The sequence below is a fragment of the Kogia breviceps genome, chromosome 3 (assembly GCF_026419965.1).
Source record: "Kogia breviceps isolate mKogBre1 chromosome 3, mKogBre1 haplotype 1, whole genome shotgun sequence".
Classification (NCBI taxonomy): Eukaryota; Metazoa; Chordata; class Mammalia; order Artiodactyla; family Physeteridae; genus Kogia; species Kogia breviceps.
The window spans coordinates 103,618,357-103,634,249 of NC_081312.1; the positions used below are offsets into that span (position 1 = coordinate 103,618,357).

Here is a 15,893-nt window from a genome sequence, read left to right on the forward strand (position 1 = left end):
GTGAACACCTTCATACACATGCTGTCAGGCATTTAGAATGTTTTTTTAATTTTAAAAACTTTATTGAGGTGAAATTCACACAGCGTAAAGTTAACATTTTAAAGTGAGAAACTCAGTGGCATTTAGTACGTTCACAGTATTGTGCAGCCACCCCCTCTATCTAGTTCCAGAGCATTTTCATTACCCCGTGTTCTACATCTTTGCATGGACTCAAGGATAGATTCTTAGTAGTGGTTTACTTTGCACTTTTAGATACATCCAGTTACCCTCAGAAAAGTTATACCAGTTTATATTCCCACTAGCAGTATGTGAAATTCTGCATTTTCCTACAGCCTTGTTGATACTTCGGGTATTGTATGTTTCTAGAAATTTGTCTATATTCTAGGTTGTCCAATTTGTTGTCATATAACTATTCATAGTATTCTCTTACGATTTTTTGTATCTCTGTGATTTTGGTGGTTATTTATCCTTTTTCATTTCTTACTTTGTTTGAGTCCTCTCTCTTTTTTTCTTTTTTCTTTTTTTTTTTTTTTTTTTTTTTTTTTTTGCGGTACGCGGGCCTCTCACTGTTGTGGCCTCTCCCGTTGCAGAGCACAGGCTCCGGATGTGCAGGCTCAGCAGCCATGGCTCACGGGCCCAGCTGCTCCGCAGCATGTGGGATCTTCCCGGACCGGGGCACGAACCCACGTCCCCTGCATCAGCAGGCGGACTCTCAACCACTGCGCCACCAGGGAAGCCCTCTCTTTTTTTCTTGATGAGCCTGACTAAAGGTTTTTCAGTTATGTTTATCTTTTCAAAAAACTGGCTCTTGGTTTCATTGATCATTTCTGATGTTCGTTTGTTATGTTTTGGTCTCTATTTTATTTATTTCCTCTCTGATCTTTATTAGGCCCTTCCTGCTGCTGACTTTGGGCTTTCTTTGTTCTTTTTCTAATTTATTTGGATGGTTGGTTAGGTTAGAAACAAATTTTTTCTTGTTTATTGAGGAAGGCCCGTATCATTATTAACTTCCCTCTTAGAACTGCTTTTGCTGCATCGCATGGATTTTGGAAAGTTGTGTTTCCATTTTCATTTGTCTCAAAGCATTTTCTGATTATCTCTTTGATTTCTTCTTTGACCCATTGTTTCTTTAGTAGCATGTTGCTCAGTCTCCATGTGTTTGTGCTTTTCCCGTTTTTCTCCCTGTAATTGATTTCTAGTTTCAGACTGTTAACGGTTGGGAAAAAAATGCTTGATGTAATTTCTATCCTCTTAAATTTGTTGAGACTTGTTTTGTGATCTATCCTGGAAAACATTCCATGTGTACTTGAAAAGAATGTGTATTCTTGGGCTTCCTGGTGGCGCAGTGGTTGAGAATGTGTATTCTGCTTTTTTTGGATGTAGCGTCCTGTAGCTATCTATTAAGTCCAACTGGTCTAATGTGTTACGACCACTCTTTCCTTACTGATTTTCCGTGTGGATGATCTCTCCATTGATGTAAGTGGGGTCTTAAAGTCCCCTACTATTATTGTATTATTGTCAACTTCTCCTTTTATGTCTGTTAATATTTGCTTTATGTATTTAGGTGCTCCTGTTATAGGTGCATATATGTTAATGAGTGTTATATCCTCTTCTTGTATTGATCCCTTTATCATATAGAGTCCTTCTTTGTCTTTTGTTACAGACTTTGTTTTAAAGTCTGTTTTGTCTGATGTGAGTATTGCTACCTCTGCTTTCTTGTCATTTCCATTTGCATGAAATATCTTTTTCCATTTCCTCACTTAGTCTTTGTGTGTCTTTAACTCTGAAGTGAGTCTCTTATAAGCAGGTTATAGTTGAGTTTTGAATTTTTGTCCAGTCAGCCACTGTATGTATTTTGATTGGAGCATTTAGTCCATTGACATTTAAAGTGATTATTGGTAGGTAAGTACTTACTGCTATTTTATTACTTGTTTTTGTAGCTCTTCTGTGTTCTTTTAGTCTCTTCCCTTGTGATTTGATGACTTTCTTTAGTGGTATGCTTGTATCCGTTTCTCTCTAGTTTTTGTGTGTCTATTTTAGGTTTTTGATTCATAGTTACCATGGGGTTTATATATGGTGATCTATAACTATATCTGCCTATTTCAAACAGGTAGTCATTTACATTCAGACACATTCCAAAAGGTGTATATTTTCTACTCCGCTTCTCCATATATTGTTTTTGCTGTCCTATTTTGCATCTTCATGTTTATCCCTTTACTGACTGCTGTAGTTATAGTTGTTTTTACAATTTTTTTTAACCTTTGTACTAGCTTATTTAAGTGGTTGATCCTCAGCCTTTACTATATATTTGCTTTTACTAGTGTGATTTCTCCTTTCCTTTAGATACTTCTTGTTATGGCCTCTTCCTTTCCACTTAGGGAAGACCATTTAACATTTCTTTTAGGGTTGGTTTAGTATTGATGAATTCTTAGTTTCTGCTTATCTGACAAGTTCTTTCTCTCTCCTTCAATTCTAAATGATTATCTTGCTGGGTATGTGAGGTTGCAGGTTTTTCCCTTTTTTGGCACTTTGAATATTTAATCCCGTCTGGTCTGCAAGCTTTCTATAGAAAATATCAGCCTTATGGGGGTTCCCTTGTATATGACTCTTTATTTTTCTCTTGTTGCCTTTAGAATTTTCTCTTTAACTTTTGCCATTTTAATCATGATATGTTTTGGTGTGGGTTTGTTTGGGTTCATCTTGTTTGGGACCTTCTGGGCTTCCTATATCTGGATATCTGTTTCCTTCTTCAGGTTTGGAAAGTTTTCATACATAATTTCATCACATACCTTTTTGACCCTTTCCTTTCTCTCTTCTCCTTCAGGGACCCCTGTAACGTGAATGTCTGTATGATTGATATTGTCTCAGAGATGCCTTAAACTGTTCTCATTTTTTACTGTTTTTTTTTTTTTTGCTGTTCTGATTGGGTGATTTCCATTATTCTGTCTTGCAGATCACTTTCACATTCTTCTGTATCACCTAGTCTGCTGTTAATTCCTTCTAGTGTGTTATTCATTTCTGTTATTGCATTCTTCAGTACTGACTGGTTCTTTTTTATATTTTCTAGTTCCTTGTTAAAATTCCCACTGTGTTTATGTATTCTTTTTACTAATTCAGTTAGCTTTCTTATTACTAATGCTTTGAACTGTTTATCTGGTAAATTGTTTATTTCTGTTTCATTAATTGTTTTTTTTTCAGAGGTTTTCTCTTGCTCTTCCAATTGAAACAAACTCCTCTGTCTTCTCATTTTAACTTTCTCTGTCTCTGTGAAACAGAGGTGAAACAGTTACCTACTGCAGTCTTGAAAAGGGGTATCCTGTGTGGGAGCAACCCTGTACAGTCTGCATCTGCCCAGTGGCTTTGGTGGGGAAGCTGGATCTGATGTGACCACCAGTCACATCTTTCTCCAGGGCATGCTGGCAGCTGTCACCTTGGTAGAAGGTGGGACTGCAGAGAGAGGGGCTAGGGCCAGAGCCAGGTGTGAGAGGTGACGTCCCTTATTCTCAATGGCTGACACCATGCGATTAGGGGCAGGTTGGGTCTCAAGTTGCTGGAGCAGAAGTTCTGAGGGTCAGGTCCAAGCTAGCTCTGTTCCCTTTAAAGTGTGTGCTCTCTGATGCCATCGCTGGCACACTCACCCCGGAGCGGAGCGGTGCTGGGGGAAGAGGGACTCATGCCAGTCCTTGGTGTGAGTGCTGGTGCAGGCTACGGCAGCCTGGCCACAGTCAGGGATCTATACTGCTTCGGACGTGCTGCCTGTGTAAGCAACAGTAATGGCTGCCTCTCCCCTGCTCAGCTGCTGCTCCACATCTGAGCCTCCTTTGTCTCTTCACCCATCCGCTGCCATGCTCACCCTGCTGTGCAGCTGCACCTCAGAGCAAGCGGGGCGTGTGTGGGCACTCGGTGTGGGTCGGGCCTGGGCTGTGGAGGTCTGGCCATAGTCGGCGGACAGCTTTTGAATGGGCTGCCTGTGTAAGCACCAGTCATGGCTGCCCCTGCCCTACTTAGACACTGCTCTGGGTCTAGGCTACCTTTGTGCCTCACAGACGAGCTTTCCTCTTGGCCAAGACAGCCCTTTCCCCAGTGTGGAGCTGCTTTTTGGAACAAGTGAGGCCAGAGCTGTTGCTTGGCTCAGGCTGGGTGCATGCCAGGGCAGTGGTGGGAAACCGGTCAGAGACCTGTGTAGTTTCAATCTGCCCTGTTTCAAGAGTAAGCAAGTCTGTGCTTGTTCCTCATGAGTCGAGTCCAGGCTTCCCCCAGCCCTTCTGTTAGTGCCATTGGCCCTCCAGCCAACCGAGGGATCTCATCTTCCTGGGGCACCCAATATGTGGCTGGAACCACTCACTCCACAGGAAGGATCTCTGCCCGTGTAATCTCCGTGCTCGTTTGAGTCCCCTCCCAAGGGCACAGGTCCCAACCTGATCACTTCTCTTACCTTCCTGCCTGATTCTTTCGGCATCTTTCTTACAGCCTTGGTTGCACAGGAGTCTTTCTGCCGGTCTCCAGTTAGTTTTCAGTGAGCATTGTTCCACATGTAGATGTACTTGTGATGTGTTCACTGGGGGAGGTGAGTCCCCCATCCTCCTACTCCACCATCTTGATCTGTTTTTGACACTTTGGATATTATCAGCCTTTACCTTTTCTTCCAGTCCAGTAGATGAAAATATGTATGTCTTTGACTCTCAGCTAGGCCCAGAATATTTTTAAAGCTGTTTCAGCCATTTGTATCTCCTGGATTTCCAGTTTGTATCATCTGCCCAGTTTGATAGGTTGTTTTTTGTTTTTCTTATCGATTTTAACAGAGTTTACCGGGGAAACTTTTCTATGAAACTCAGTGTCTATTGCTGTTGTGAATGGGGTAATGTTGCTGATACATTTGCTAATTGGTTATTGTTGGTGCATAGGAGCCCCTACTTTTTGGGTACTTGATCTTATATTGCAGCATCCTTGCAGTTCTTGAAAATAATTTGCATGTTCTGTGTGGCTCTTTATTGCAGTGTCCCTGAGATTTCCTGAGGGTACTATGCAGTACCTTGCAGAAATCTTCTGAGTTTACCTACTGAATACCTTTTTGGACAGTGCTGAGTACATGGCTAGTCGTGGGGGAAATTAACTCATACACAGGTCCTGGTCTCTTGAGTTTATCCACTGAAAGTAAAATAGATACAGAAGTTATAATAGGATAGAAAAGAGACTTGTTTATGTTTGTACCCCCAGCACCATAGTGGGACACTCAGTGTCTGAAATGTCACTATGGTGCCGTAAGAAGATGGTTTTCAAACTTCCTTTTTTCAGCTGAAGAACCCATTAGCTAGAAAAGTTCTCAATGTTCAAAATATTTATGCTCAAGCTCAGCTGGCAGAGAATTGGATTCAGTTTGTCTAAGGTGGGACCAAAGCATCAACATTTAAACAAAACTTGTTAGGTGATTCCATTGAGCAGCCAGGGATGAGAACCACTGCTGGTCCAATAGGTAAACTCTACAAGTAGAGCTTGAAATGGAGTGGGAGCTCCCCTTCTCTTCCCTTTGGCCCCTGGTAGGGCTTTGTAGAGCACAATTTGAAAGCCACATCCCTGTGGTCTTGAGAATCCTGTGAGGGTGCTGAGGATGGGGTGCCCACTTGCTGGTGATGACCTTGTTCTGGGCTTGTGCTGCTGCTTCACATGCCAGGATGGGAAATAGGCAGATACCCTGGTTCACCCAGACGGAGCCTAACAGCTACCCCTGTGCTGAGGTTGCCAGGCCTGAGACTAGCTGTGGGAGGGTGGTTGGAGTTAAGTGTTAGACCCCAGTGGTGCATGTGTCCAGTTCAGTCAAATAGTGCATTGCTTCTGCTTTTCCTCCTTGTCACCTTTGGGAAGGAATTACCGACGTAACCAACACTCTCCAGAGGGCACATCAAGTGAGGATGCTATACCAAGCGCAAAGCTACTGTTGATTATAGCCAAGATTTGGAGGTGGTGGACTTTTTTATTAAAAATGATCATCTCATGCTTTTAATTAGCGCTTATATCTAATTTTGAACTTTACAAGGATAGCAACTTACACAGGGGCTTATTGCACCCATCTTACTGATGATGATACTGAGGTCCAGAGAAATTGTGCCTTGCCTAAGAACACACAAGGAAGCATGAGCGTGGATTCAGGCCCTGATAGTCTGACTTCAGGGGCCATGCTTTTCCTCATGCTCCATTCTGGCTTTGAGCAGCCCTCTGTCAAGAAGAGGGCCGCAGTTATTTATACACCCAATTACACACACACCAACAACCTCTTTATCTGTCACCATCTCCTCTGCTGGGAAGGCTGTCTGTCCAGCTGAGGTTGTGAGCTGGTGCACAGAGAATGGAGAAGGCTGCAGAGGCAATGAATCTGACTTAGATTCATTCGTGGGTTTCTTTTTTCCTGGTATAAATTGTGACCCAAGAGTTGCTTTCAGTTCTATTCTCTGGCTGCCTAAATGACCAGAGCGCAGGCTTTGTTATCTAACACTCATTACCCATCACCCTCCAGGACTGTAGACACTGTGGCACCTGTTAGAGATGATGATAAATATCTAGGCCAAAGGTTTTTAAAAAAATCTTTGCAGTTGAATGGAATGCTCAATCAAGATGACAAGGTATTTTCAAGGAATAAATAAAGCACTGATACCTAACTTTCTCCTCTTTTCTTTCCTCTTGGCTGCCCATATATGACCTGATGCCGGTGGTCAGTCTACTTGGCTGTCCTGCCTCTTCTGGGCCTTTGCTCAGACTTTGTCCCTGCTGCTACCCCTCCTCCACCTCCTAGTCCACCTGGGAAGGGAAATTGCTTCTCATCCCCTTCCTTTCCACTCTTCCCATTCCTGTCTCACATCCTGTAAGTTACCAAGTCCTGTTGATCTGTTTCCCTCGTTCTTCCAGAATTGCTCTCCAGCCCAGTTGCCACTTCCTGGAGAAGCCACCATCATCTCTGTGTTGGACAGCCTGCACCTGGTCTCCCGGTCCTACTCTTGCCTTACTGTCTACCTTGTATCAGAGGGGTGATAGTGTCTCTGTACTACTTCTGGGGTGAGTGAGCTCTTTGACAGCACCCCCTTATCTTAGCATCCCACCCCCATTTTCAAATACAGTGTCAGTCACACAGAAGTCATCAAAATACCTTGCTTGATTGAATTACTTCTGACAGCTCTCGTATCTGGCTGTCCTGGGCAACGTTTCTGGCCCAGGCAAGCATTTGTGTAAGCAGGGCTTTAGTCACTGACTTCTCTCTCTCTCCTTCAGGGAGCATAAAACCAAGCACAAGTTTACATTTTTCTTTCCAAACATCCCTATTTATAAACCTCAGATGTGTCAGGGACAGGTATGGTCATTTGGTCAGTTCACTTGTACAATATGCTTTATAAAAGACAATTTATTTACATTTCAGGAAGGATTTAAGCCTCAGTCTGAATTTTTTCAGAGGCCCAAAGCCCTTTCCCACCCCGTCTGCCGTACACCCTCTGGCAGAAGCAGTGGTGGGGTGGCGTCTAGCAGAGGGTAGTTGGAGCCGTGCTTCCAGGACCCTACCCTGCACCCAGGGGCTGCCCTGTGCCTCTTCACCTCTGCCTAGCCCCAGCATGAATAATACTGGGTGGAAACAACCCTTTCATGTTTTGTAGACTTTCGAGGTGTTCTCACACCTGAGTCAGGTCAGAGGCCACAGTCTGGCCATCCCCCTCCTTGACCAGGTGTCATGTTTGTTTAATCAAACCCACTTTTTTGCTTAAGTGATGAAGATAAGGGCATATAGATGGACGTCTGCAATAAACAGAGGAACAGCCCTCTTTACCAGCCCCTCCTGGTCATCTTCCTAGGGCAAAGCTTGGTCAAAGGTCTCATTTTTGCTACTGTGGCATCTGATGTTTGCCTGAGCACATGGGATATTCCTCCATATGGCTGCCAGGTGGAAGGCTGGCCAGGCAGAGCCAGGACCGGTGGGAAAGCCACAGGTCCACGGCAGGCTTCCATGGGTGCCATGAGCTCCCAGTCACAGAGATGTTGAAGCTGACAGCAGTGCCTGGTGCCCAGTCGTGCAGGAGGTCAGATTAGATTCCGCCAGAGTCTCTTCTAGTTCTAAATCCTGGAGAATTCAGTGATGCCCCTCGCTCCCTTCTCTGTCCCTGCCCATTGTGAGGCTATCATCACAGGCAGGCAGGAGCAGAAAGGAACCCCCTCTTTCCTTTCCTGGAACAGCTTCCCCTTTTCCTTGGCTTATCTTGGTCACCTGTTCCCAGAAGCCTCAGGACTGCTTGGCACATCAGGACGTTTCCTGTATTGCCACCAGCTTTCTGGTCTATCTATCTGTTCCCCTCCACCAGGTCAAGAGCCCCTTGAGTAAAGCCAGTGTCTGAGGCATTCCTCCTCTTGTGCTCACAGGGGGTGGGCCATAAAGGTTTATGAATGAGCAAGCGAAGTGATGAAGTCCCAGGGAAGGTGGTCTATGGGGATAGTAACGGGCTCACTCAAGGTGTGCCCAGCGGAGGAGCCCCCCCCCCCAGTATGTCTGGCCCTGAGTCGGGGCGGGCTGCTGGCCTGCTGTGCCGGCAGTGTTTGGGCTCCCACAGGCAAGCGCTCGGGAGGCCTAGGACTGCGGAGTGGCCGGTTCCCACTGGCTCTCCCCCGCAGTCACTCCCCAGGCGCTTGGCATGGCTGGAGCAGGGCCGTGGCAGGCCTTGGACAGCAGTAGAGGTTATGTTTCTGGGGCCAAAAAGACAAAGGCCGGAGAGAACCAAGAGCAGAAGTGGAGCTTGGCCACCTCTGTGCCCAGGTCAGCCCACGTGGACTCCAGGCCTGCCTAAGCGACCATGCCACAGCCCCTCCGCCTCGGCAGCCCTGTCACCGGTTTCCTGCCCGGAACTAAGCTTGGCTCGTCCCCAGAACGTTCCAGGTGTCCCCCGTCCCTGAGCTCACACACCTGCCCTGTCCTGCTGCTCTTGCCCTCCCTGTGTTCTGTCTGCTGCTGCCCTGCTCTAGTCCCTGTGCCCCAGGAAGCCTGGTCTCCCCATTCCAGCCGTCCTGAGCTTCTCCTTGCCCCTACCCCATCCTCCCTGACCACTGTGGCCTCCCATTGCCCGCTGTGAACGTGTCTCCCTGGCAGTTCCCCGGGACCCAGGGCTAGGGTACCTCCCCATCCCCAGCACACCAGGGACAGACCCGAGCTGGGGCCTCAGTGACAGTGCTGCAGGTGGGGAGCTCTGCTCTCCTGGACTTCTCCCCTCCTTTGCCTCCTCCGAATTGAGCACTTGGACACGGGTGCAAGGAGGAAAAAGAGTGCTCCTTTATTCCCTGTGGGAAGGACTGCTCGGGAGCAGCCGGTACCTTTCCTGAGGGCAGGCTCTGTCTTGAGGCCCCTGCGAGGCCACGGCAGCGGTGGGGGCACTGCTGGCCCCGTGGACAGGACAGGTCCAGGTGGGGGCTACTGCCCCTTCCTTAAAGCTTCTCCAGGTAGGAGCCAGGGACAAAGCCACGCTGCCCGTTCCGTTGCACTGTCCACCAGCCATCCTCCCCTTCCTGGATGACCTCCAGGATGTCCCCCGCAGAGATGTTTAGCTCGTCGGAATTCTGGGCAAGAGAATGAAAACGCATCAGGCTGAAGGGGGCCCTGCTGGGAGGGCCTTTGGTCAGGCGTTCCCCCCACCCCAGGCTTTAAATGCCAGCCTGTCTCCCAGGTGGGCTGTCAGCTGAGACATGCTGGCCTCCTGGGGCTGCAAGACAAGGCCACTCTGGGCTAAGGCAGCCCTGGAGACATAGGGTGTGGGGCACCTCGTGGGGCTCAGCCTCTTGTCCCCTCTGGTTTGTCATTGTGGGCCTCCCACACACGACCTGGGGCTCCTTCCCCTGCTTCACCTCCCTGCCGCTCCCTTCTCCCCCTCCCTGCTTCAGACGCTGCAACCTAGCAAGTCGGGGCAGGTGTGTTTGCCATGCCCGCACTTCTGCTAGCCCTTGTCATACAAGCACACCATCATTCTGGGCTGTCTCCCTCTCCAGGGACCAGGCTTCAGGAGTCAGTGCAGCCCGCCAAGCCCCGAGGAGATGCTTGGCCTCAGTCCCAGTGGATCTGGAATCCAGCTCTGTACTCCCTCGCCTCAAACTGGGAGCAGATTAGACTCTCTGGGGATCTGGGCACAGCTGCCCTGTGGCTCCTTTACTCATCCTCCCCTTGTGGGCTTCAGAAAATCAACCCCAGCACAGCTGAGGGCCTCGTTCCGACCATGGCTTGTTCTGGGCGCCCGTGGTCACGGAGAACAAGGCCCTCACCTGTGGGTGCAGAGCCTGATCCTCAGACCGCTTCCTCAGATAGCTCCAGCTCTGCCAGCTTCTGCTCATGTGCACACCTGCCTGTATACCGCGTGTGCTTGTGACCAAGGCCCTCGTTCCGTTCATCAGCTTTCACTCAGCAGGTCCGCACTGGGCCCCTCCCAAAGGCCAGGTGCTGTTCTAAGGGCACCCACCCCAGCCCACTCACAGTGCATGTGCCTACGTGCGAGCACACCCTTGGGCAAGTTGGTGCCCCCCCAAGGAGGGGTGGGCGGGGGCCTCACCTGGGCTGTGTAGTCATAGAGTGCCCTGTAATCCTGGGCTGGCAGGGTGTGGGCTCCTGGCGCCTCCTGCACAGCAATGGTGGCATAGACACGCTCATTCCGATCAGAGGTGGGAGTCAGGGTCTCTGTGGAGGCTGAGAGCAGGGTGAGGCCTGGCACCCGCCCCTTAGAAAGAACAGTGGTCCCTGGAGGCCCCCCGGACGTGGAGCTTCCCCAGACTTGGCCCAGCCTCTTCCCAACCCCCAACCTCCCAGCTGTTGGAAGGCCCATCTGTGCCAAGTAGGCATCCTCTCCTTCACCCCAGGTTGACCGTTGTCACCCCCAATTACCTGCAGAAGCTGCTGATGATGTGGTTTTGGCACTTCCATGCAGCAGCCCAGAGAACCTGGGGACAGGGAGGAAAGCAGGTGAGTCAGGGTGGGACGGGGGGTGGTGGTAGATGAGGCAGGGAGCCCACAGGGCTCCAGGGCTGGGGTTGGCCCTAGCCTACAGGCACAGATGTGATTTATGGGGTGCCCCACACCACGAGGGCTCCCTAAAGAGTGGTCCCGTGGCTCTTCGCCAGCTGCGCTCTCCCAGTCCCTCAGCCTGTAGATGTCTTCTCAGTACCTGCTCCCTGCAGGGCCTAACTGGGGGCTTTAAAGACCTCTGTGCTCCAGGGCCCAGGCCCTATACCCGCCAGGCCCCTGCTCCAGCCTCCCCCATGGGCAAAGGAGCTGCCCCCTAGAGCTTGGCCCACTCACACCTCGCTAGGACCTTCACCAGCCTGGGCAGCCCAGCTGCTCCCCGACCACACAAAGTGAGGTCCAGGAGGCAATGCTGGGCTAATTCACCCCTTCCCTCGTGCCTGGCTCAGACCTGGACTGAGTTGGAGTCATGGAAGTTTGTTGAATAAAAGAGAGGAAAAAAAGGCAAGAAGCAAGAGGCAGAGGCAGACACTGGGGTACCTAGTAAGGAACCAGATGTGGGTGCCCTGAAGCAGACAGTGCTAAGGGCTAAACGAGTAGAGGCTGATGCTACTTCCCCCGCTCAGGAAAGGCTTCCTGGCCTGGTGGGGTCAAGCCAAGTCTGCAAAGACTCAACTTTATCAGGTAGAGACTGGAGTGCAAGGCATTGCCGGTGAATGGGAGAGGAGTGCAAAGGTGCAGTTTGTACAGACAGAGGAATTTGGGAAGTGGAGTGGACCAGTTTGGGGTGTATAGGAGATAAGACTGAAATAGGGACCAGGCCAGACCCCCCAGGGGTCTTGAGTGCCCAGTAAGGGGCTGGGCCCGTAGGCGGCTGCCCTGTAGTGCCAGGTGGGACACAGAGACCTTTCCCAGGGTGGGAGAATCCAGGACCCCTGCCCCCTTGCAGGGTTTGTGGAGCTGAGGGCCCAGGATGGAAACACTCGGACAGGCATGCGTGGACTTGGCACACGTGGGAAGGCCTGATGCTAACTTGGGCCCTGCAGACTTAGTGCCTATGGCACTCCAGCCCCTGCCAGGTAGGGTTAACCCAGCAGGGCTGGGGCTGGAGGAGCAGAGCTCGTCGAGGCTGTGTGTGCCAGGGTTGTCTACACTTTCGACTCCATTCCTCCCTCCACTCACTTCCTGGCTGGTGGCCCCTGCCCCTCCCCAGCCCTGCCTGGCTTCTGGTCCCCACACGGTGGTCCCTGCCTGTCCCCTCCAGCAGCCAGGCCTCCGCCTGTGGGACCTCTTTCCCTCTTTATCTTTCACCCTCATCAGGCCCCTTTCTGTCCTTTCTTGATACTGCCCCAGGTGAGCTCTTCTGTCCCGTTGTTTAAGTGACCACCTGTGTTGGGATCTGGGTCCTCACTGGGAGTGCAGGGAGGTCTGAGTCCCCTAAGATTTTGGAATGATAGCGAGGGTAGGAATGCCCTCCTCCTGGGGTTCTTAACTTTCTCAGGGTTCCCGGAGGAGCATGCCGTGGTGTGCCCACAAGCCTCTGCCTCCCAGGAGCCTTCCTGCAGGGCGGCTCCAGAGGCCTCAGAAATGAGCTGTCCTCAGAGGACTGGGAGCCCATCACCTCCACCCCACCCGCCTCTCAAAGGCAGGGCCTTCTCTGTACTGGGTTGGAGGGAGGGAGGAGGTCACGGAGGACTGGGGGTGGGGGTGGGGCGCAGGCACCACGTGAAGCCCATGGATGCTCCTAGATGTGCACAGATGGGGCACTCAGGGAACTGGCTCCTGGGCAGGGGGGCTCCCTGAGCAGGCCATGGCGCTCCCAGTGGGCTGTCACCGTCGTCACCCAAGGCCTGAACCAAGAGGGTCCTTAGGTCTGAGTCTGCCCCCAACGCTCATAGGCCCTGGGCCTAGAGGAGGTGTGTGACTTGTGCAAGTGACACGCTGGGGCCTGACACCAGGACCCTGGCACCTACCACAGCCAGGCCAGGGAAGGGGCCCTGGAAAAACCTGGAGAATTCTCCAAGAGTACTGGCTGTAGGGCCTTCTCCTATGACCTGATCCCATGCCAGTGGGAGAGGGTTACCACTGCAGCCTGACCGTCCAAGGCTCCAACCAGGCTAGCAGCAGAGCCCAAGGAGTCAGCCAGCCTGGGGTCTCCCTGGAGCTCTGAGCACAGTCGCTAGTGAATAAGGGGGCTGTGATTATTTAATGCCTAGGTCCCCTCGGGCTGAGGATGTCATGAGATTAGATTGAACCTGTCTTGTCCCCGAAGAGTGCCCAGCACGTAAACCCTGCACCAGGCACACAATTGATGCCCCATAAATACGTGTGGAAGAGCCAGTTGCAGGAGGAGAGGCTGGCCTCCCTTCCTGGCAGCCCCCGTTCCCCACCCCCAGCCCCACCCTGTGTATCCCGTCCGGCTGGCATCCAGCAGGCGGCTCACCTCTTTATCATGCCACACGACGGATGAACGCTAGGGCTGCTGGACAATGGGGCAACCTCCCGATCATAGTAGTTCTGGTAGGGCACCGGAGCTGCAGGCAGCAAGCGCATGAGGCCCAGAGTGGCAAGGGCAGGGCAGGCAGGACCTGTGCCACTCGACACCCCATCCTCTCCCCATCCGGAGACCCAGACTGGGGCTCCACCTTACCATCCTTACCCTGGTGCTTAAGGAGGGGGCCTGCTCCCTTCCTAGAGAGATCTCACCGTGGGTACCACCAAGACCGAATAGTCTAGACTCAGCATTTAGTGGTACCAAGCAGACTGGAGCAAGTGCTCTGGAGAGGCTTCCTGCCTCTGTCCCTATCCTCATCTCCCCCTCCAGTGTCAATGTTCTTAAGCTCTGCTCATCCTCTATCTCGGATGAGGCGGCAGGCTAAGGACCCAACCAGGGGATTGCACTGTCCCTGACCCCTTCCCCGGGCCTGGCCAAGGCTTCTCCACCCAGAAGGGATCTGTGAGCCACCCCAGTTCTGTCCTGGCAGTTGAGGCTCAGAGAACCTGGGCCAGGCCTAGGGAAGGCGGGCCTGGACCCAGAGGCTGTGCTGCCTATAGGTGGGCCTCACCTGGGGGCTCAGTGCCCGTGCTCTTGGCCTGGATGAAGCTGTCTATGTCGGCGTCCACACTGCACCCTTCTAGTGTCACTCGCACCTCTTCGTAGAGCTGGGGGCAGGAAAAAGCAGAGGCTGAGGGGCCAGGCCTCACCTTCATGCCCGCATTGTCAAGCCTGCCCGCACTTCGGGTCTGAACTCTGACCAGGGGCCTTGAGGTGTAACTGCCCCAGGCCTGCCTGAGGGTTTAGAGCCCTGGCTGACAGCTTCTCCTGTTTCCGGAACACCTACTGTGCACAAGTTCCTTTGCAAGGGATTTACCCCACTCCTGTTCTCTGAGGTAGACACTACTTCCTCATTTTACAGATGAGGAAATTCAGAGGAGAGTGACTTGCCCAAGGTCACAAAGCAGGAACTCAGTGTGCTGGGCTTTGGATCTGGTATGAGAGGATTCAGAGCCCACACTCCTTCCTCCGCTACAAGGAGGTCACCAGGTGGGCTCAAGTTATTTGGGGAGAAAACCCCCAAAACTCCTCACTCCATAGGCAGAAGGGGGTTAGGCAATTAACAGCAGCGGGCATCAGGGAGTCAGGGTTGCCATGAGAGAGGGAGCTTATGGCTCTAGGACTACAAGGCCCCTGGCAAGGGAGGTGGCGGCCCCTCTCTGCTGAGGACCCACCCAGCCCACTGGGCATGTAGAGCTCAGTAAGGGGGAACCAGGACACCCTGGAGATGTCTGGAGATAGAAGAGGGACTGGACCTTGGCTCCTGCAAGCGCCAGGCCTGAAGCAGGGCAACCGAGGGTCCCCAGCCTCTCTGCAAACCTCTGAGGTGCTGTGTCCACCTCCCTTCCCCATCCCAGCAGACAGAGCATGTGCTCTGTGGCTCTGATAGCAGAGCTAAGGCCTTGGAGCAGGGGTGAGCAGAGAGGGCAGATGCCAGGGTAACCACAAAGCCCAGTCTGCAGGCAGAGAGGCTGTGGTCCTTTGTGGTACTGAGCTCCCTGTCCTCGGGGCCTGGGGCAGCAGCTCAGCACTGAGGTTGGAGACCTCTGAGGCCAGGGCTCGGACCACAGAGGACCAGGTATCTGCTGACAGGCTCAGGTGGACCTGGATGCGCTGTTGCTAGGAGGCTGCCCTCTCCTCACGCCGCCCTCCCACTCCCTACCCCTCCCTGCCCTCAGCCCCTACCTCATCATCCTTGACGCACTGCATGGAGAGCTGGTTGCAGTGCACCCACAGGGCGTTGCGGAGGATGGTCAGCCGGTCCAACTCTTGCAGCTGAAAGGCCTGGGGGAGAAGTGGGGGCCGAGGGGGGTCTGCTGCAGGGCTGGGCCAGACCAGGCCCCACTCAGCTCAGCTGGGGCTGACCAGCCAGACCCCTTCTGCTGAAGCCAAGCAGAAAGGAAAGACTCTTCCTGGGCGTCCCCACCCCCACCTCTGTGCCAGCTCCTGAGGCTTCTGGGGAGGGAAGTTTAACTGCCTGTGGGCTTCCTGCCCCGTCCTTCCTCCAGGCCCCACCATACACCTGGGGAGTGTCTTAAGAGGAGCCCTGGACCCTGAATCCTGAGGCCTGTCTCCCAGGCCCTGCTCATCAGCAGAGCCCAGGGAAGCTATGGGTTTTGTCTGAGCCTCAGTTTCGGCTTCAGCCAAAAGGGTTCACCAAGGATGCCTGCCTGCAAAAGGGGACCCAGAGCACAAAGCCAGGCAGTGAGCTCCCCGGGGGCAGGGACTCAGCACAGGGCCTGTGGAGTGAGTGGATGAGTGAATGAATGAAGGAATGATGCCTTTCCCCCACCCCTGCCTCATTTGCCCCCATGAAGCGGCTAGAGCAGGGACGGGCCTCTTTCCTATCTTGTAGCTGGGGAAACAGACTCC

The 15,893-nt window shown here is 52.0% G+C and overlaps 1 protein-coding gene across 3 annotated transcripts in view; it reads right to left on the reverse strand.

Annotated features, from left to right (window-relative positions):
• Positions 1-9,273: 9,273 nt before the first annotated feature.
• Positions 9,274-15,893, reverse strand: part of PSTPIP1 (proline-serine-threonine phosphatase interacting protein 1) — a 39,919-nt gene continuing 33,299 nt past the window's right edge. For 2 of the 3 annotated variants that reach the window (XM_059058930.2, XM_067029409.1), the window contains exons 10-15: positions 15,207-15,305; positions 14,032-14,128; positions 13,410-13,500; positions 10,889-10,944; positions 10,560-10,693; positions 9,274-9,579 (exon numbers count right to left, since the gene is read on the reverse strand). In XM_059058930.2, the coding sequence (XP_058914913.1) occupies positions 9,448-9,579; positions 10,560-10,693; positions 10,889-10,944; positions 13,410-13,500; positions 14,032-14,128; positions 15,207-15,305 (609 nt within the window). In that variant the 3' untranslated portion in view covers positions 9,274-9,447. The remainder of the gene's footprint in view (positions 9,580-10,559; positions 10,694-10,888; positions 10,945-13,409; positions 13,501-14,031; positions 14,129-15,206; positions 15,306-15,893) is intronic. The other variant, XM_067029408.1, reaches the window with a different exon arrangement.